The 23,027-nt window shown below is 32.2% G+C and overlaps 1 protein-coding gene across 2 annotated transcripts in view; it reads left to right on the top strand.

The window, feature by feature from the left end:
- LOC125070874 (homeobox protein Nkx-2.4-like) overlaps positions 1-8,230 on the top strand; it is a 40,970-nt gene extending 32,740 nt beyond the window's left edge. The window contains exons 5-7 of one of the 2 annotated variants that reach the window (XR_007119896.1): positions 4,368-4,454; positions 6,909-7,498; positions 7,951-8,230. Coding sequence is in view for 1 of the 2 variants with exons in the window: in XM_047680873.1 (XP_047536829.1) it covers positions 4,368-4,454; positions 6,909-7,148 (327 nt within the window). In the remaining variant the exon portion in view is untranslated. Of the gene's footprint in view, positions 1-4,367; positions 4,455-6,908; positions 7,575-7,950 lie in introns of those variants that run through there. The other variant, XM_047680873.1, reaches the window with a different exon arrangement.
- The last annotated feature ends 14,797 nt before the right edge of the window (positions 8,231-23,027 follow it).

The following is a 23,027-nucleotide window of genomic DNA, read 5'->3' as shown; positions in this document are numbered from 1 at the left end:
TGTTTTTAAACAAACAGAAGCAAGTCTTGTATAAATAATAATTAACAAATGTTTGAGTAACTAAAAAAAGTTGGCTCGTTCATAAGCGATGTTAAACTCGTTTAATCATCGTTTATTAAATAAATATTAATTTTGTGAATTGCTGGGTAAATATTTGATTGGTAGCTTTGTAGTTCACGGTCGACGGGCAGGGGAGGGATGGTGGAGTTGCGTGTGCGGTATTAACAGCACTATGTCTTACATAGAATTTGTTACATAACTAATTCTATATACTTAATATCAAATTGAAATGTTATATTGTAATTAAGCGCGACTCGGTTTTATTATGGAATTTTATAATGATTTTATTTTGAAGTTACTTTAATGAAATTTGTTATAAAATTTAGTTTTTAGTAAGAAATAATTATTTTGATTGCTATATTGCGATTTTTGTGTATTTGTAAACAAAAAACACTTAATTAATTTTATATCCATTTTGTTGACTATTTTAAAAAAAAAATAACTTTCACAGTTAACTTCATTTTGAAATTAACAACAATTACTCATAAGTAGCGCGTGTTGCCGTGCTGTAAGAGATTTATCTCACCTGAAATGTTGAAAGTGACTTACATTGATACCCTATTTCAATGCACGTATTCTTTAAATGTTATATTATAAAAACTGTCGCATATCCTTGACATGTTGTCATATCCTCTGGTGAGTTTCGAGTTACAGAATAGATATATATATATAGTTTTGTATCTTTACTTTTTCAGAAAGATATAGGAAAGTTGCGTTCAGTTTAGACCATGAAGTTTTATATTTCATGCGCCCAAGAAGTATTTCTGCATCTTATTTTCACTTAAACAAAACGTCTACCAAAGTATTAAATAGGCCAAGACAAAATAATGTACTAGATACGACTTTTCTTCTGTCTGTCAGCCGATTTGCTATAAATTAGTGGCTATTAAAATTAGTTAGTTTTGGCCAAAAAAAATATTGGAGCTTGGAAATTTATACATATATATGTTTTTCTAGAACTTTGCAATATAATTTTGGTCAAATTATGTATGTGTGAACACTATACCAAAAAGGTCTTTAGAAATGGACCCCTTAAGAAATATATAAACGAAATTAATTTCACCCAAGTGTATTCTAGTAGTATTGCATTGTATTAATTCTTGCCCACCTGTAACAACACGCATAGAAATCGCCAGATTCCAAAATCCAGGTCTATTTGTCACCGCATTAACTCACGTCTTATTATAATAACCATTTAACTTTCACAATTAAAAATTTCCATCTGACTTGTAATGTGATGTAAATAAAGTTCATATTTGGATGAATTTTAGATTTATAAATGTTAAAGTACATGGTTGTTTTTTGCTTTGGATATTTTTATAAGTTACTAAATAAATGACGTGCATTGATCGGCTGTCACGCGTCGTGCGCGTGTTTACTCAGCGTCCGATACTGAATTTCTATCATGTACGGTAAGCATTGTTGGCGAATAAGCGAAGAAACTAATTCTAAATTTAAAATTGTTTCTTTTTTTTTTAATAAAAGTTTTTATAGGTATGTATTGATTTTATTTAAGAATCTTATCTACTAATCTGGCTCGTTCTGTGTCGATTCACTTATATCCACTATTTCCTAGAATTGTGACATACATACCTTACATTGTTAAAAATGAATATCTTCTTAATTACTATCGTTATGTCATGCATTTATTTATAAAATACTAATAATATACCATATGATCGTCCATGTTTACCAACTAAACGAAAATAGAACAAGATACTTTAATAGAGTAAAGAATTTCACTGTTTAAAAAAAACATTGCACCAAATGAAGATTTAAACAAACACGAGAGCTTTATATATAATTGTAGTCTCGATTATGCGAGTCATCGTTCGCAGGAACGGAACACCTACGCGAGGACTCGTTTTTAAAACATCACGCACTTGAATTGCATCTCTGATGGGAATATCACTCTTATGCGCTGCATATACGCATCTAGTTAACTCATTCGATATTTGATTTACACCACTTTTTTGTTTGGCGCCAAAATTGACTCGTATTGTCAAGATGACAGCCGTTTGGGTGGCCATTTTGATTTAATTAACGGTTCGATCGTAAAGGAAACAATTTATATATTGTGTATTGTTCGATGCTTTGAAGTTATGTTAAATTATAAATAAAAAAACGATAGAAGTACTTCAGTAGCCAAGGGGAATTTAAGCTTGTTTGGTAAAACAAAATGCTTCGCAGACAAGTACGTGTTACGTTCTTGAACGCATACTAAATACCCTTAGGCGTACCCGAAAAGTCTCGTTGCCACGGAGAAACAAGTCGTTTAGAAGTAAAACAAATAATTGAATGGTGCTCTCGGATGAAGAGTGCGTGCAAGGAAACACGGAGCATTATGCACAAGGAGATTGAAAAGAAAGTACTCGACACGAGAGCGTCCAAGCCTCGGCGGAGTGCAATAAGCGACGCCCGCCGACGGGGCCCGTTCATTAACTCTTGCCATATAGCCCATAAATAACTAGCGACGTTCCGTACGACGTCGACGAGTGACGTACAAAGAGCGCGTCGCTGCTACGAGTTCCCACAGCCGACGAGTCCGCACCTCCAGAGTAAACATTAAAAAATAACAAATAAGACCGATAGGCTCTCGAGCCGAGTGGACACGACGCGTTTCGTAGTAGCCATGTATCTCCGCTTTGTTATTATAACGGATTTCGTAACTATGTATCGAGAGCCTAACAAAATGGCGGGTATTTATGCACGAGCGAGCGTGATCATAACGGAACGGCCGCGACGCGAGTCTGCACGGGGTGGGGCTCACATCCATTTCAAAGAATAAACATGGAGGAAACTCTCTCGATGTATAAATAATAAATAAAGTGTATATTTTGCTGCGTTCCGAGCGTGCGTAGACAAAGGCCGCCCGCTCCGTGGGGCAAACATCGTATGAGCTGTGTTTATTCTTTCGTCATTAAGGTAGAGTGTTGACTGTGCCGTAGCGTGCCCTAGCGCTAATTTCAGGGAGGTCAGGCACGGCCAAAGGCGGGTGGTGTTGACATTCGCGAAATGGAGATGGGGTTACCGCGTCTCATACGGCTTATACTTATCACGAGTATCAATTGTGACTCTAGCCTTACATTTTACCTTCGTGCAATGTATGAATTATAAAGTTTAATCTAAACTCTCCTAGAAATATTAATTTGAAAAACGATTAAAATAGAATCACAGATTATATTACAATAAAAAAAAAAAAACTGCAAATTGGTTGTTTCTAAACGTCAACAATATGAATAAAAATGCATAAAATCGTATTTTTTACAGTAGATGTATGTATGTATGTATTTGTAGGTATGTACTTAGCGTGTATCAGAACCTACGACGCGTGGCACGTCGGACACTCCATTCCATTCATTTTGTAATGTGTTTGCGACGCGTCATCCAGCGCCATCTTCTTTAGCTCGAGTGTTGGTACACTGTACGGCTTAAGAGCGTTCAATTTTACTTCAGTTTTTTTTTCATTAGTTTACTTGACCTTTATTTATGTTTGTATATATGTGTCGTCATTAATTTTACTCCAATGAAGGACATGCTATATATTTTATTCACTATAACTATATCTAAGTAAAATCCATTCAATTTTATTAATCTATACCTATATATAACATGTACTTATTAGAATATATATTTATTAAAAAAAGTCTACATTATGAGTAATGTAATGAAGGTTATTGTTATTCTTATTATTTTGATATGCTGTATAAATTATCAAATTAGGTTATGACCCAAGATTACCATTTTATCTCTCGTAATACAAATTAATCTTACAATAGTGTTAGGATAATCTAGATTATATTTAATATTGATACTCATCCTAGATGTGGGACTATACCCTCACAGAGGAGCTCTTCGGAAAAGTATATCAACCTCTCTTAATTAACTGTTACTGTGTCTCCGTTAAGAACCATGAACATAAAAAAATGTGTGTAGCGGTTTTCTGATATCCTGTAAAAAGAAGTTTCCCAAGCATCTTTCCGATTTTTACTATTTACCATTTAATGTACATTACCTACGTAATATATAATCATTTTTTGTACAATTGCAATTAACGGAATATTTACCATGTTTTTTATTTTTATTTAGTGGACCTCGATATTTCGACATTATCTACAAATGTTTTGTTCACGAGACTTGAATTTCAATTAAATTGTTGAATGACATATTTACAATTACAATTTTTAAAATTTAGGGAAACTGAAGGTCGGCACATATTCAGTAACTTGTACTTGATATACTTATCTGTTATTCGGCCACTTAACTCTCTTTGTACGAAACAAGATTTAAGTTTTTGTTTGTTGCAGGTCAAAATATGGTTTCAAAATCATCGTTACAAGTGCAAGCGACAAGCCAAGGAGAAGGCGATGGCAGAACAAAACCAACACAATCAGGTAAGATTTTGTTTTGTAGAGTTATCATTTAAATTAACTAAACAGTTTTGCAAATAAAGCACAGATAAATAATTATTTCAGTATAGCTGTTACTATATAGCTGCTAACTATCAATCGCTCGCTTTGCAAGGCAAAAACTAAAATGTATTCGGTTTTTACTACTGTAAATATACAGTGTAAATAGAGTGAACATTTTGGTTTTTTTTTCTGGGCGTCTCTACGATATCCGGCAAAGATTGCCTCCTAAAGTTCAAGTTGGCGATGTATAATTATTTAAGCAACCTTTGCTTAAATAAATCTATGCGGAACTAACTCTGTCTGTTAACCTCTTCATGCGCACACATATTTATAGATATTTGTTATGCAGATGGTTGAATCTCGGGGAAGGCCAAAGACTACTTTTTTTTAATTGAGTAACTGTTTGTGACCTATACGTAAAGTTTTATATGCTTGTGGGTAAAGCCGCAGGTTCTGCTAGTACCTTATATACATATTCAGAATGAATTTATATTTTTAACTTTTTATTGTGTAAGAAAATTCATTAGGAATATAAGTTTTAGGTCATTTCATTGGTGGCTAAAAAAGTTATGACCTCATAATTGTTTTTTTATTAAATACGTAGTATATTCATCATACAACATTGACATTTTGCGTCAATGATAAATCCTACACAAAGACCCTTTATGATGACTATCTCGAAATCAGGTATTCAATTATGAATATTTAAAAACGTGAGAGATTAAAATCGTTGACGGAGCACCGGAGCCCCTGTTGAGGCGAGACTTCGCCCACTTGATGGCAATCTCCCGCTGGTGTACGGGACCCGCATCGCCGGTAGTCGCGAATCTAGCAACCCCGATTGAATTTTGTTGAGGTCAATTTAAAGGAGTTTTAATTTAATTGAAAAATTGAGGTTAATTGGCAACTCGAACGTTAAAACATTTCGCAGTAATGTCATACAAGTAACCTATACTTACATTTGGTTTTTCTCCGTACGATGTTTTGAATTATGGATAATTAAATAATTCTTTGTTTTATTAAGTTTGTTTAATTTTTACTGCTTGAATGTCGAAACAAATTTTCACCTAAAATAGGTATATATGTATGTACATAAAGACTTAATTTTTTGACAACTTGTTAATTTTAAAGAGCAACTTTACAAACTTAATTTTTAGCATTATGTACTAAAATCTCTTTTTTAAAGAAGAAATGAAAAGCATATTAATACAAAAAAATCTGCGATGAAATTTTATTTTTTCTCAAATATGTTAGTTTTCATTTACGCCTGACGGAGCGACAAGCACACGGTATCAATACATGTTAATCTTCTTACCTTTTTTTAAAATAATTAATAGACCGAAGATTTTTTTTATATTAAATTATTTTTAAAATCAATCAAAGGCAAATTATCTACGTTTTTTAAACAGCTTTATTGTAATAATCTTTAGTTTTTACATTCAGACACTTGCAACATTATTTGCAAAATATCAGATTTCATCGATTCAATAAAACCTATTTCTTATTAAGCTTTATATTAGTTATATTTGAATTATAATTATCTGCAAACAATAACAAACTCTTAATTTAAATAGCCGCAATACAAGTTATTAAATATAATGAAATGAAGTGTAACCCCTAACACGAACCGAGGCAGAGTCACGCGCGGGGTTGCCATGCTCCGACGATTGCCTCAATTTGTGCGACCGTGTACTTTGATTGTTAGCGTTGGTGCTCGACGGTGTCGTCATGTTTTGCGATGTTTTAATGAGGGACATTTGATTTGATTTTGGCTTTAATTTAATTATGTACAAATTAAATAAATTATATCAATGTAATTTACAGGGAATAAGTATAATATGGACGATTATAGAATGTTTTGTAAATTTTATGGTAATTATAAAGCCGTAGTAAGGTTCTGGTCTGTAAATGACCCACTGCTATCTATGGGCCTATCCAAGGAGAAAGTTTGGACCTTATTTCACCACACTGCCCCAACACGGATATAAGTGGATGTACACATTTGCCAGAATTGCAATGTTTTTCTCACGATGTTGCCTTAAAGTGATCAATTATAATAAAAACAAATTGAACACATATAAGTTGCTCGCCGGGGCTTGTTCTGCAATGTTCGGTGAAGTATTCGAATTCCTGGGTAATCTCTCCTCATGATTGGCTGACTAAAGAGATTTGTTTGTTGTTATAATGTTGATATGATTAATTATTATCTGTTCTATAACGACTATATTATGTTGATTTCAAATAATAGTAATATTGTAAAAAAATATTATCAATTGGGATTTTATAAGCAATTATACTTTTTGTATGTTTAGTTGAGATGGGAATTAACTGAACTTGCTTGTCGTGCTTAGTTTTTTTTTTAAACTTTAAACAGGAATAAAAAGTAAAACCTAATTGTAGATCAAACCAGGACTTAATCATGTATTTGTTCATCAGTCTGCATCATCACCACGCCGGGTGGCGGTACCGGTGCTGGTAAAGGACGGCAAGCCTTGCGGCTCTGGGGAGTCCTCATCACCAGCGCATAGCCACTGCGCAACGCCCACCTCCGGGTACTCAGCCCCGCAACCCTCGCAGGCGGCTTGCAGCAACCCCCTGGTGTCCTCCTACCGCCAGCCCACCGCCTACCAGCAGCAATGCTCAGGGTACCTCCCGCTACAGGGCCGGGCCTGGTAGAAGTTCCCACAGCTTTACCACGAGACAATGTTCAAAGAGGAGATGTACTTTGATTAAATGATTTGTCGTTATTGTTTAGTCTTGACAGATTGACATTAATGCGTTGCTATATTTAAAGGTTTCTATTAACATAGTTGCATTTGACGACTCATAGTTGATTTGATGAATTAAAGTAGTGTTTGTCATTTGTTTAATTAGTAGTATTATTTAGAGATGTCTTTAAAAGGAACATTGTCAGTGGTAAAGCGGTGGGCAGAGCTACCAAAATTGGACATTGTGTTGAAAAAGTGATTCAGTGATTTAAGTGAAAATGACCGAACATTGGACAAACGCTTAGCGATATTGTGGAGGTGGGTCCTGTAAATATTCAGTTATAGATAAGCACCACAGAGGATTTGACTTAAGTTTTTTTTTTTTTGTAAATTATTTCAGTGAAATCTTTTTTTCAGCCTCGTATGACAATTTATTTCGTAATTAAAAATAAACTAAAATTTCAATAGCGCTTCAAAGTTAAACATTTAATTTATTTTATCAAAAATTTCTGTTACTCCGATATACAGCTACTGAATAATCACTAACTGACCCTCAGAACAGAGAAAAATGAAATGGCCTGGCCAAATCTTCCTGGTTTAAATTGTTTGTTAAGATTACATTCATATTATTCGATTAAATCTTTTTATTATAATACAAAATAAACACGACAGAAGAGCAACTTTTTGTGTCAGAAACGTCAATATGAAGCTTAAGTCACATCGCACCCAAAGTTTAAAAAAATTACAAGATTAAATTTGACTTGTTTTAGGTCTAGCAACACCGGTATCGGTTGCAAAATACATGTGCCGTTTTGGATACATTCTGTTCTGAGGACTGAGCTAATGTAAATAACTGATACGGAAGTAGTTAATTGTTGTGTGAATAGTATAATTTATGATTAATACGGTCAGTGTTTTGTGTGTGTGTAGATAGTAACTTGTAAATATCGATTTGAATAGTTGCCGATTATTTTGGCTTAAAATAATTAAAAGTAGATAATTAATTCCCAGTGAAATTTGACAGTACTTTAGTCACGTTCAAATATTATATCGAACTGGTTTTATATAAGAATTATATAATAAATGAATTCGTTTACCTAATTTTCTTTTTGTGTATTCCTTTTTTGAATGATTTTTTTTTAAACTGGGCTATTTCGTCAACTTGCAAATCAGATTTAAATATAACCACACTAGTGTTTTTTTTTTATTAATACATTTTTAAGGTTTCATCAATTATTACGTGATTTACATTAAATTATGAAACATTTTCGGGAATTTATTTACCTACACAAAATAATATCTTCAATTACATTCCATACACAAATACAGAACTATTTATATTTAGCTGTTAAATAAATTATATTCGTTAAAATTCCGAGCTTTATTTTAAATAATAAATAGCCTTTTTAATTCTAATAATAGAATATAAGATATAGTAAGTTTAATTGTATACTCAGACAAGAAGCTTTAAAACGCTAGTTTGGTTTTGTTTAAATTCTAACTCAACTTTTACTTGTAAGTAAATGTAAACATTTTTTTAATCTTCACCTTCCCTTATTTTATTCCTAAGGGATGTGGGGTTGAAGCAATCGACTAACACAAGTGATGGGTAATTGACTACAAGCCCCTAATTGGGAGCCGATTGTGTGAACCACCCCTACGCCCTTCACGAAGATCATTTTAATGATGGACCTTGCTCTAAAACAGGAAAAGAAAAAAAATGTACTTAAACTTCTACAATCACGTTTAATTTAAAGATTATTATTCGATTGTAAATATTTTAGTAGAAATATATTAATATGAGGTGGTAACACAGTAGGAAATTGGCGCGAAAACGCTATCAAAACAATGAAACATAGCAATAAGCTTAATAATAATTTGTCGGATGTAATAATTTTTTTAAAGAGTATAATTAATGTTTTGTAACCTAATTTATACATATATGTTTTGAAATTTAGGCCGATGTAATTATTTTAGCTAGGCTTAGAGAAGTTATAATAATTATAAATAATAGTATTAATAACGAAAAGGAATTTGTAATTATAACGAGAAATGAGGTGTAATGAATTTCAATTTATAAAATTAATAAAAATTAACGAGTTTTATACATTTGTTTTATTAAAAAAAAAACAACAACAAAACGAATTTCCTATTTATGTTTAAGCTTTGAAACCCTTAAGGAGCAAGAAAGGAATCATATCATAATAATCGATGCCCTTTGTTTATATTGAAACAATACGAACATCGCAAAACGTTTACCTTTGTGCCGACCCCTCAGCCTTGTAAGCTCATTTTATTGTCTTCAATATTCCCAGATTACCCTATAATCTCTCATAACGTATAACAGTTTATTCCGCATGGCAACATCGCCTTTGTTCAACTGCGTCAGTCACGACCCGCCAAAACGAAATAATAACATGCCTAACGTAGTGTCAAAAAAATCTTAACACTAAAAAATATGCAGACCATTTTAAACTTTAAGATATATTAGTGTAAGGTATGTTTTTCCTTACATATATCATTATATATGTCGTATCGATTCTCTCTTGTAATTTTGATAGAACAAAGACAGCAAGTCTGCACGTGCGCCGTATTACGGGGGCACGCTAATAAAATGGTGGATTAACTGTGAGGGACAGGTGAGGGAGGCGAAATTGAAAACTATTGGCCTCTTGATGAGGTAATACTTGTATCGCGTAACAGATTCCTGTTCCACCGGATTTATGCCAGTGAGTGACGTAATTAGACGTTACGAGATTTAATGTAATTTTCTTGTCAAAGGGCAACGTAAAACTGCCAATATAAAAAATATATATCAACAACGCAAACATGCACTGGTGTCAAAAAAAATACATATATTTTTATTATATTCATGAAATTACTCATAAAATACTATTTATTTTACTTGTTTGGAATTATTTTGGAGTTTTCGGCCAACCCATATCATGAAAAAAGTCCTTTTGGAGTATATCTATTTATATCTTAGCTTTATTATACAGAAACACGATACATCATCATCGCCTAGGATATAAGCATCGGGTCAAACTCGGCCTTATCACTACACCGATTTCTTCCATACAACAATAATAATTAAAGAAATAGGTTTAAGTTTAAACAATATCTTATAATACTAATACTGAGTTTCAATAACACGCAAAACTATTATTGAAAAGACAAATTCAATAAAACAGTATAATTATATTAATATGACAACTTTTATAAACATTAAATCAAAAATATAAATTCAGATTTATTGATATTATAATGTTTATCCAAACATTTAATATGGGTATATGTTTAAATTACATTTATTAACATGTAAGTATTCATCAAGTATTTCAATTGGCTTAAAACAATTTGCCATTGGTTACAAATTTGTATGACAACTTATTCATCATTACATTAAATGTAACTATGTAAACGATAGGGATTATATTAAACCTTAACTTTTAAATTATTAATAGTGATGGCCATTATTTTCAAAACATAGCTCAGTGGCGGGCCTTGGGGGAGGCCTATTTCCAGCAATGAAATAATACAGGCTGATCATGATGATCTTCGACTTTTGGATTTGACGTCTCTAGAGTATTTTACAAAGAATGATTACAATTGTCAATTTCATTACGTATAAGAAAATAAGTCGAACGGGTAAGATCCACTGACCGGTGAATATAAATAGTAATCGGTCTGGACCAAAGGCAAAAGTCCCAGCTTTTAAACAGTTCATTTAAAACAGGAGGTAATCGGTTTTACTCTTAATAAAATTCGAGCTCGAGACTACTTTGAGTATTTTTCGCTTTGTCACATAGTTTTTGAGTTATCTTTTCACACGACCTTGAACATCCTATACACCGTTGGGCAATTGGCTAAGAAGTGGAATGTTATGGATTATGAAGATATGTTATATTAGAGCTTGCTATCACACTGGTAGCCAAATAATAGTTTTGAAGAACGCTTGTACATGTGTATCGCTCGTTTACAAAATCTAATAATTTAAATACTAAACCAAGCAATTAAAACATATATAAAATATTTTACAAACATATTCCATTATTCCTGGTAAATTTTATAAAATACTGGCAACATTACTCTATGTATGAAGTGGTTAATATGTTGATGTTCATAATTCCTAAACATATGTTAAATAATTGTATTTTAATTAACACGGTAAAATTATATTGCTAGAAAATAAAAATTTACATTTATTCTTGGCGCTAGACTCCGTGAAGTACGTAAAAGCCTTATTGAATAAACAACAGTTTTTAGTCAAAGAATAAAACGCGCTGAGAGCTCCAAGTAAAAATATATATGATCCATTTACATTAGAAAACATTTAAAAATATATACAAATGAACGTCACCGTAATACCATAAAGTGATTTTTTTTTTACTAAGTGGAATATCTTCGACATAAAACGTATCAATATAAACTGTTTATAGGTTTATTTTTTTTTTTTTCATTAAAAATAATTATTATAAGCATTTTTACATGTTTTCCCTGTGCCATAAGATGACGGTAATTAATTATTTTTATAAAATAATATTGTATTTATAAGTTTATATACATTTATTTTGATAAGAATTTATTCCATTTTTAATAAGTACTTATGTTTTACTATGTTATACTATGTTTTTATTGTTGTACTTTACGAATGTATTAGTATAATTCATTTGGTATAGAATTTTAGATACATACATACTTATTTATCATTCAAAAACCTCGTCTTAAACATATCTCTTTTTTAACAAAGCTGGTATCTAATACCTGTCACCAGCAAACGAAGCAGTTACATTATATTTAGTATAGAGTAAAAGTAACATTCTGTAAATGTCAGCCTTAGCCCACTATTGGATTAAGGCTTCTTACCCCCTTGAATAGGTTTGGAGCTTGTTCACCACGCTGCTCCAATAAGCATTACAGCAGCGTGGTGATTGGTGGATACATGTAGCAGATTTTCATTGTAATTAGACACATTTACCGCTTTATGTAGGATGTTAAGTTATTTCTGATGAACAGAATATAACACAAAAAAAGTAAAATTTAAGCGGGTGACACTCCAAACTGCAGCTACTTACATTGCACCTATTGGTATAATTTTCGTGTAAGTTAATTGAAAATCGTATATTTTTTTGGTAGGTTTAGGTACTGTGATGGATTGTTCAAAGAGAAATTTACTAGAAGTCATCATTAGACAATGACGTCAGAGTGGCAACATGGCGGCCGTCCGACGAACTACGATACGGCGCGCGGCACGTACGAAAACGATGTCAATTTCTCCGTGATCGTTGCAGATTCATTTGACAGAATGAGAATTCAATCCAGCTTTATAGGTGTTTGGAATGTTTTATAGTCAAATAACGCTTCTTTTATTTTATGAAGGCCTCTTTGTAATTATGAGGCAATTGTACATAACGTTATTCATGATTATAAGATATGTACATATATTATTAGAGGATTTTCTTTCTGAAGAGATCTGTTAAAATATACAACGCTAGTTAATATACAGATTTGACTTCTTATATTGGAAATCATATATTTTGTAATTTTTAGGGGTAACGATTTATTTCAGCATAAAAAAAACTATTATTTACAAAACAATTGTATTATGAGTTCAGTTCTTTTTATTTTCAGACGTTGCTTCAATAAAACTATACAAATAATTGTTTTGTTATATATTAAACTAATCAAAATGGCAACATAAAATTAATTACGAATAAGGAATTAAATACATTTTAAAAATAAGTAGTCGTGACCTCCTGTTTTACTCACGATCAATTTATATTTCGAAACATACTGAAACTATTTTTTTCGTCAATGTAATAAAAAAGACTTATTTACTCGTAAGTTTATAAAAATTATGTCTTTACTTAACTTTTTTTTTACATTTTTAATAACTTATTAACAATCTTATTTACTTGTGCTAAAAAAAATTCAAACCTTATGCATCGTAACTGGTTGTTGGTACGTATTTAATTGTTCGTTGTGTACGTACTGGTGGGAATACTGAAATACAGTTAAATCTAGTTTAGGAGTCCTATATTATACATAATTGTATTTTGCTATTGTATAATAATGATCATTATTATAACTATAAAAGATTATTATTGCACAATGAAATTGTATGAAATGAAGACTAACGGTACCTTGGTACATAATGCAGTACAATACTCAGAAAAATAAACAATGTATAAGCATTACACTTACTTATTGACAGTGATAGTAAGATCTACCACCGTTTCAAAAAATGGAAAATCCCTATCTTAGAAAAACCAGCGAAAACTCAGAAGAAACTCAGGATATATATGGGAAATATTCAGATAAAAATAATGATTGTTTCGGTAAGGCTAACGTGCATATAGCCATATAAACATAAAAAGGAAGTTATCTGGAAATCAGTGCCACTTCAGTTTTATTTATTTATATAAGAACTTATCGACGATTTAAAAACCATTTGTTTACGTTATGTAAATGTGTATTCTCAAATAAAAATCGAACGGGGAAACATGAAAAAATCAATTTAATACAACGCTCCCCCATTTCAGTACCGGGATCTGTCAACAAATTTGCGTATATTATTCTCGTACCGACGTCATGAATGTAAAGGGTGGTACCATTAAGGAAACTTAAGGTTTCCATTCATGGGGTTAAGACGTTCAATGGATGGGGTCGCTCAGGGATCGTAATTGCAGTAAAAGCATTTCTTAGACGCAGAAATATAGGGGGTTGGTACCGAGTGAGCCATTAGTAGCAATTATTTAGTTTTGATATTTATATAACATTTTATGGTTTGATAGGGTTAGCCGCTTTGAAGGTAATAAGATAGTTTTTTATAAACAACATAAAAAAAAAAACAAAATCAAAATATACTTTATTCCAGTAGGCTCATAAAAGCACTTTTGAACATGTTACATGGAATCTATCTATCGAGAAGAACAACAAACTGAGTATTCCTTTCAACCAATTTACATGTTTTTGTATTCGTACATATAACATATATTGAGATTGTATTCCTGAAGTAGGGTAAGGATTTATATATTTTAGATAGTTTAGTAATTGATATATCATAGTATTTATAAACTATTTTTTTTAATTCAGTGTACGTAATAAGTTATTATTTTGCCGGTACGTAAATAATTAAATAAATAAATTAATATTTTCCTGAACATTGTCGAATAATCAGGGTTTTAATCAAATATATAGTCGGTATACTTTTTTTTGTTATATATCCAAACTAAGTATATTATATAATGAAAGTTAGACAAATAACGCCTCTCTCTCTTATTCTATGAATAATTATGAGGCAATTATACATAACCTTATTCATGACTATTAGGTATGTACATTTCTATATAAAAGGAAGATTTTCTTTCTGAAGTGTCTTTCTGAAGCGATCTGTTAAAATAGACAAAGTTCGTTTATTTCCCGATTTGACTTCTGAATCTTAGTGATAAATGATAGGATTATTGTCTTTGTTATGTTTTTCTGCGTCTGGGTTACTAAAACAATTGAAAAAAACATATAAAATTTCGATCTTTCGGTCAGGTTAGGTTAGAAAACCAAATATTCGCCTATATTTTTTGCCTATAAAACGGAATAAAGGCAATACCTACACACGTCACTTAACTAATGCCAGTCTGTAAGAGTAGCAATAAAATATTTGGATGCATTTAAATTAATTAAAATGAAAATACGATTTAATTGATTGCTATTTAATTAGTTCGCTTAATAATTATGGTTTGGGCTGAATAAGCTACTACGTGTGCATGGTCTAGTTTTATAAGGCTTGTTAGAATACAATGGTTATAATTATACAATTATTTTTTTAATACAAAACCCTTTTTTAATTATACTGCATTTATCTACATGAAGATTGGAGTATGGGAGGTATACTGAGAATGCGTTAGAGACTAGTGTTTTTTGTTTAGTATATTTTAGATATTATATCTATACATCTACGCGCGAGGTCTGTAACGTCGAGGGGCTTGGGGTTGACTAATTAGAACAAAAAACGCGGGAAAACACAAGTACGCTTGACAGTGAGGCAGAGACAAAGCGCACGTACCACAAAAAAGATTACATATCACGAAGCACTGCAAATACTGTTACACACTTTATTTCCATTGTTTTAAGGTTCATTTTTATTCAGAACAAAAACATTGGCTTGAAAATTTATTTTTTTAATTGACAATCTATAAAGTCGTATGCACAAGTGCGATTTAAGCGAATTTGGATTTAAGCTCCGAGTTATAAAATACAAATTAGTTTGGAGGGAAATGTTATGAGGATGTTTCGGTATTGTCTCTAGTTGCGTACAGAAGCGCCATCGCGTCGATTGTCTCTGGCACGTTCGGGCAAAGAGGCCACAATCGATAGAGCACGGGCGTGCGTTGTAATGAATTTATTAAGCATCTACTCCGTTCACACGGGTTTACTTGGATTTTTTAAAAGATTACCATATTTTTTTGCAGAGAATCTCTTTTTTGTTTTAATATATCCATTGCATAATTGTCTATAATTTTAATTAGCCCTTTAAGACAAAGGTATGTTAGCACTTTCTAATAAACAAATTTTGATAAAACGTTAACTTTAATTTATAAGTATATAACATATTCTGTATGTGCGTACGTAGCTAAACTACTCTTAAACGATTAGACTGATATCGATGTTTTTTTTTTAATTCTCATAAAATAAGGATAAGCTTATGACGCCAAGTTTCCAACTCCGCAAAGTCAATAAGTCCTTCTTGGGGCAAGGTATCCGTTTCTATAATTAAATCCGCAGATATTTTGAACTTTGCCGATTCACAATTTCAAATAATTTATAAAAAATTTAAAAATAAAAAAAGCATATTATTCAAAAAAAGATTATAAAGATGATAGAAAAGCGTTGAGCTAATACTTGTTGGCTTTCAAGCATTTATATTATATACATATATAATTGTATTTAACTAATAAAACTTTGTTTTTTAAATGTTGAAATAGAGTAACTACTTAGATACTTGCCGGTTCTTCTCGGTAGAATCTACATTGCGAACCGGCGATAGCTTCATTTAATATCGTTTGCTTAAAGAAGCTGACTTGAATAAATTATATAGTGATATTATAAATTATGTTTTTGTGACCAGGGCTGATGGTAACTAATAGGTAACTAAGGTATAGTATATCACGAAAAATACGACATATGTAGGAACTACCAAATTATTTTACCTTTTTTTATGTGATAGGTGGCAAACGAGCAGGAGACTCATCTGATGGAAAGTGACTACTACCGCCCATGGACATCTACAACACCAGGGGCTTGCAGATGCGTTTCCGGCTTTTAAGGAAGGAGTACGCTTTTTTCTTGAAGGTTCCCAAGTCGTATCGGTTCGGAAAAACCGACGGCGAAAGCTGGTTCCACAGAGTGATTGTGCGAGGCAGAAAATGTCTTAAGAATCGCGCTGTTTGGATTTTCAGACATCATATTTACCTATAACACGGATATTTTACATTATGAGAGATAAGTGCTTAAATATATATACAAATATGAATTAAAAATAGTTACTATATAAATCTTGACCGCGTGGAATGGTGGCAAGAATGCTAGCAGCATTTCCCTGTTATAGATATAGTTCAAATTAATAATAATAATTCCAAATTTCTATTTTTTACAGCTTACAAACAGATTATATATTTTAGAAAGTTGTTAGTTACAGTTATTATTAAATCAAGTTATTACCCGCTAAGGAAGAAAAATTTTTATAATTTGAATTTTTATTATTTATATATATAAAACAAGCAGTAATAAAAGCACCAATATAAAAAAGAAACTATTAAAAATATCCCAAAAAAAAATAAACGAAGTTAATAAAGGTATATATTTTGCCGCTTCTTTCCAATTTTCGGTAATATAGAACTATCATAATTCCAATTTCTTTTAATATGAAATAATATTGTATATTTATTCCGAACCGATACGACTTGGGAACCTTCAAGAAAGGAGCGTACTCCTTCCTTAAGGCCGGCAACGCAACTGCAAGCCCCCCGGTGTTGCAGATGTCCATGGGCGATGGTAGTCATTTTCCATCAGGTGAGCCTCCTGCTCGTTTGCCAACTATTAAATAAAAAAAAAAAATTAACTCTGTCTGTTACTTTTTCACGGCTAAACCGTTGAAACGAATTTGATGAAATTTGGTAATTAAAGCAAGTTTGAACCCCAAGGAAGGACTTTTGCACTTGACACCAAACGACTAACCCCCAAAAAAGGAGCGAAGCCGCTGCCGATACCCAGCATATAATAAGTATAACATTTAAAGAATACACGTGTTAGAATATCGTTTCATCAAAAGTTGATTTCCAACATTTAACGAGTAAGATACGTAGAAGAAAATAACAATAAAAATTGCTACACAAATAGCGCTTTAAATAATACGATAGATTTGACCTGACGACAAAGTCGTGCTCGACAACTAGTATTATATAATTATGTACATAAAAAATAATAAAAAATACTTTGGCTATACCTATTTCATGACTTGTAAATATTTCTATCCAATAAGATGTAATGCTTCTTAATTAAAAAAAAAAAACTTTCTTAAAAATCAATCTTTAAAATAAATAAAAAATACTAATCGTAGATTCAAAAAAATTGCGTGTTCAAAACAATATTCCATAGGTAAAGTTTTACGACAGTATTGTTAGCAGTATGCGCCGAGTCACGGTGGCTGTCTGCGGCCGAGATGACGAGGGATGTCTCATTAACACTCATGTGCGTCTGTCAGTCACGAGGTCACTTCTTCGACCACCAGCGGTAATGTCGACGAACCACGGTTCCGTATGTTTAGGAATTGCTTCGTGAAAAATCTCAGTGTTATCATGACGAAGTTTTATGTTTTTGTAAGTAATAATGTCTGCGGTATTGTGAATTATTGTACGTTACAATTAGCGACGGTAAAACAAAAAATTTGGAATAAATTTACAACGAGTTCACTCATTGTAAATTATTTTAAAGGAGTAACTACGCGAGTCTCTTATGGTAGAGTAGAATAACGCTTAAAAAAAAAACATTAGATTTCAATAAGAAAGCGGCTTAAACAAAATAATCTTCCTTTCTTTAAAGTAAATTATAGATAACTAAGTAACTAAATCATAGATACAATTTAAATACCAACTTTGGTTAACATCCGTCCCCATGGACGTCTTGTGTCTACATGATCTAAAACAGAAAAATTAGTAAAACAAAGATAGTAACAGCGTCAAATCGCTGAGGATCTCTATATCTTAACACAAATGTTAAACCGTCGAGTCATCACTTGAACGAAATGACTTTTATTCCAACCCATCCATTCAGGCTCGTATTATTTTGACATCTCGCCGGACGCCATGACAGGTGGCACTGTTTAATGATTGTGAGACGAAACAATTTTAAGTTATTTGCTTTGATATAACTCGTGTTTAAGCAAAAGGGTAGAGGAACCACGCTGCAGTGTGGTACAATGTAGCTGGCTGAATAAGCCATGCTTATATATCATTATATCTTTTTATATGGAAAACCCAAAAAATTCTGCATGTCGACAAAAAAGCATCCAACTAGATATATGTAATTTTTATTCTTTGTTAAATTGTAACAATTTAGTAAATTGCAGTCAAGAATTCTCTTTAATTTTCTGCATATCTATGGCTAGCTCTTTAAATTAAGACCATAACCCATTTTTTAAGTGCAGCTATCCCATAATCACTGGGACAAAAATCGGCTTACACTACTAATATGAAGGATACATTGCAGTATCTGATAGAACAGAGAATTATTAAGCATTAAAACCTGTGTCTGAAGGTCTGCAGTCAGCTAGTTGGCTCACAAGCCAAGATGTTTGTGTATTAAAGGCACAAGAGAACTACGCAGCTACAAAGTCAAGTGACTGTAGCATTGAAATTTACGGAATGTCTAATGCCTCTTGCAATGGTCGTCTACAAAGAGCGGACTACGTCTACGTACGGTCATTGGTCGTCTATCCATTTGGGCTGGTATCGATTGGCCATTATAATAATAATAATCAACTTTCATTGGCTTAAATTCGAATTGGCGTTACGATCGCGGTATCGGAAACTATTTAGTATATACACATCTCGTGATTGCGTATTATTATATATTAGTATTTGGAAATTAAAACTTGACTGCAATTTGAATTTAATAAAATGTAACTAGTGTCATTCGGGATGTTGTAAGGATTCAGCCGAAGGAGCTTTTCAATGGTTATCAGCATAGAGACAAAATTTTGTATAAACATTCCGTTATCTATCATAAGTATATATATTTTAAGGATTTGAAGCTACAAAGTAAATACAGTACTCATGGTTTGGGTTTGATCGTAATCGGATCAAAATTCAGAGTCGCTCTTGACACGCGGAGCTTTATTTCATATGAGTGCTAGTCGATACGATAAATTATTTGTAGTTCCCTCGTATGCATCTGGCGATTTTGGCTTTTTATTGTATTTCACGCATTACACTTTGACCCCTTTCAAGCGATATAAAACAATTATGTATAAAACGTTAAAGCATTAGATCTTCACTCAAAGAAATGGCGCGAAGCTTTGACGGCCGATTGTTGCCATGTCGCTAATGGCGCATTTCGCGAAACAATGGAGCCTCCTTCAGACACAAAGGACGTATCGTTTGATGTGAATTGTTGTCGCGATTTTGAAAATTCCACGACGTATGCTCGCACAAAGACCCTAATGCCTTTGATTTTAAATAATGTAACATGTATATGGCAATATTTAACTGAACTCCCGAGTTTTTTAAATAAAACCTTTCACGATGTTACATGTATGGCCTTAATATATTTAATTTAAAAATATATGTGTGAGTGTGTGGGTCTGTATGTGTGTTAGTTATTGCATTGATTAGACCTAAATATTTAGTGGGATACTATTTGTGTGGATATTAATATTTATGAAAGTTTGTCGGATTGAAGTTATTGTTTGTAAAAGCAAAGTAAATTGTCTTCGAAGTGCTATCCTCTTTTATGAAATACATAATACTATCTAGAATAAATACGATAATTTGGCCACCTAATGGTAAGTGGTCACCACAGCCCATCGCTACTGCACCACCAACGTTGAGAGCTTAGATGTTATGTTCCTTGTGCTTATAGTTACACCTCACTCACCCTTCAAACCGGAACAGAAACCAAGTACTGCTGTTTGGCGGTAGAATATCTAACTTCGTCATTTAAACCTTGACTAAAGTGTGATTATATGCAGATAAAAAAATTATTTTATTTAAATTATGTTTTTCGACCTCACTTAAAGCAGCATCGGCTTGGTCAGCACTGAAGAGATTTGATCGTAAAAAGCTGACGGTATTGTCGACAGTACTGCCCATTCTGTTAATGATTGAGGAGTTCTCTCGTCTGTTGACGAGCCTGAGTGCAGCACCTTTGTCATGCTAGCACTTTCGAGTCTGTGCTGTTATCCGTTAAGAATTTTGCTCGTCGGGAGTGAGCCATGTTATGGTGAAATTTAAAACGGGCTGTCATACTGAAATATTAATACATTATTTGATCTTTATAGACTTTGAGGATGAGGAGTTTCTTCATCTGGAGCCAATATAAGAGTGGGTCAAATCTTATTTGCAAGATTTGATTGCTCACACCGGAAAAGGAACTTTATAAAAGCTTGTAAAAAAGGTATGTATGTATGTCATTTTTTAACATCACTACATTTTTTAAATCCCTGTACAGATTTGAATATTTGGGGCTTTGATTACTTATATGCGTAGATGAACTGGCAAAGCTGAGAACGCGTCGAAAAAAATAGTGACCGACAGATGGGCACTAAGTACACGCAGTACCTAGTATAGTAGTATGACGTTTAATAACTGTGGTTCGTTTGTTTTAGTTAGACTTACAAATAATTTAAGATTTGGAGCATTCTCAGAATCCCTACATCATTGCGAGTGACATTGGCAACATCTTTTTCTTTAAATATAAGCAGCCCTGTATTTTAATTTCCAAATTACGAAAACATCCTTAATGGATACAATATTAAAATACAAATATATATAAGTAATAATAAGGTGTTTGTATTATAAAGTAAAGTAAATAACTTAAATTACATCAGTCACAGATAAAAAATATATGATAAAAAACTCGTCACGCTAAGAGTGCATCTATTCATCCTTATTACAAAAAAAAATTGCATGATGTTGCGACATCCATAAAAGATACTTATTATTACATTTTACATTTTATATTTAAAAAATACTGTTTTTTTTTTAATTAGTGTAATATGTTGAAAATTATTATACCTAAGTGCGACATTTTGATGTATCATCTGATATTTAATTTTGACTCAACCATATCTAACACTTAATTCATAATTAGATGACACATGTTATTTTTTTAATTAAGTTTTTTAATTATGGCGTTTCCTGCTATCAAAAATGTTTACTTAAAAAAAAAATCTGTAAAGATCAACATTAATATTATGATAAAAAGAAACATAACATTCATTCAATTTCATTTATACTACTCTGTGATAATTGAGTTTGAAAAATTACTTTTAAATAAACCCTCTTTGTCCAGATTGTCTTAACTTTGCTTTATGTTGTTTTTCACCAAAGAATATATTTTTTAGGAAATAAAAAAACCTCTAGTTTTATTTTTAATAATGCTATAACATGTCGCCAGGGTCACGTTCAATCCGTTCTATACTTTATATTATAATAGAAAATGCACAATGAGTTCACATAGAAAATTTGACGGCGTTCAATGGTCGGTTCGACACTCGAGTCGAGGACCGGGGGAGATTACGAAACAATGGATTTTTCCAAAATACATAATAATGCCGCGTCAAATGGCGGTTTTGTGAGCTTAGAGGTCCGTAAAATTATTTGTTACATACAATGTTAACTTCAAAATATGTTTAGACAAGTTTTATTACTAAATAAGTTAGCTAAAATGATGTTTATTTTCATAATCACACTTATTACATTGTTTACGATGTACATACATATATGTATGTATGTTTTTACGTAGACTGTGTATTGTTACTATGTTCATAATATAATATTTCAACTATTTAATTAGGAAGACAAAAGAGATAGCTCAATTGTAATCGATAATAATTAGTTATTATGTATCAGTCTCTAAGTGTGATTTAATACTTCGATTAGTTTCAAGTTATTGAGGGATCTAATAATCTAATCCCTACATAAAGTGACTAGTCTTAATGTTCTAGACAACAAAAACCTTAATTATAATAGTCACGGAACCCTCATAAATTTGCCTCAGTAATTGCGCCACATGGGTGGATTTTCGAGATATTTTTGGGCCGCGCTCGAGTGGGGCTTGGCCGGTGTGCTCGCGCGAATTATTAAAAAGTATAAAAAAAATATGGCGCTCGAGAAGGCGGCCAGCCATGAATATAACGTCGAAGCTTAGTCACGGATAGTTTGATATGTATATTAATTATGTAATTGTATTTATTGCTCAAAACCTATAGGGATTAGTGTTCGTGCGTTAATTCACGATAACATAATGTGCCAATGCGTCGTAATTAAACATACCCACTAATTCGTCTAAATCTAACAAATATAATACGAATATAAATCTTCCGCCTAAAAATATACCTCCCGCTGTAACTCGCTTGTTAGACGCTGAGATCGAAAGTAATGGTCGCGAAGTAAAATTGAGGCAATTAAGTTCAAATTAATCACATATTGTAATCTGCGGTGAAACTATTGTAAAAAATCTTTACGTTTTAAAGTAGTTCTAGATCTGAACATGCGTGGTACGCGTGGTATACTTTGTGTATTTCGTCCTTCACTCAACATGTTTCTTCTAAATTTGATCACCTAACGTCAAC

Source organism: Vanessa atalanta, chromosome 18, assembly GCF_905147765.1.
Source record: "Vanessa atalanta chromosome 18, ilVanAtal1.2, whole genome shotgun sequence".
In the NCBI taxonomy this organism is placed as follows: Eukaryota; Metazoa; Arthropoda; class Insecta; order Lepidoptera; family Nymphalidae; genus Vanessa; species Vanessa atalanta.
Note: the sequence above shows the minus strand (reverse complement) of the source record. Positions and strands in the feature narration are given on the sequence as shown.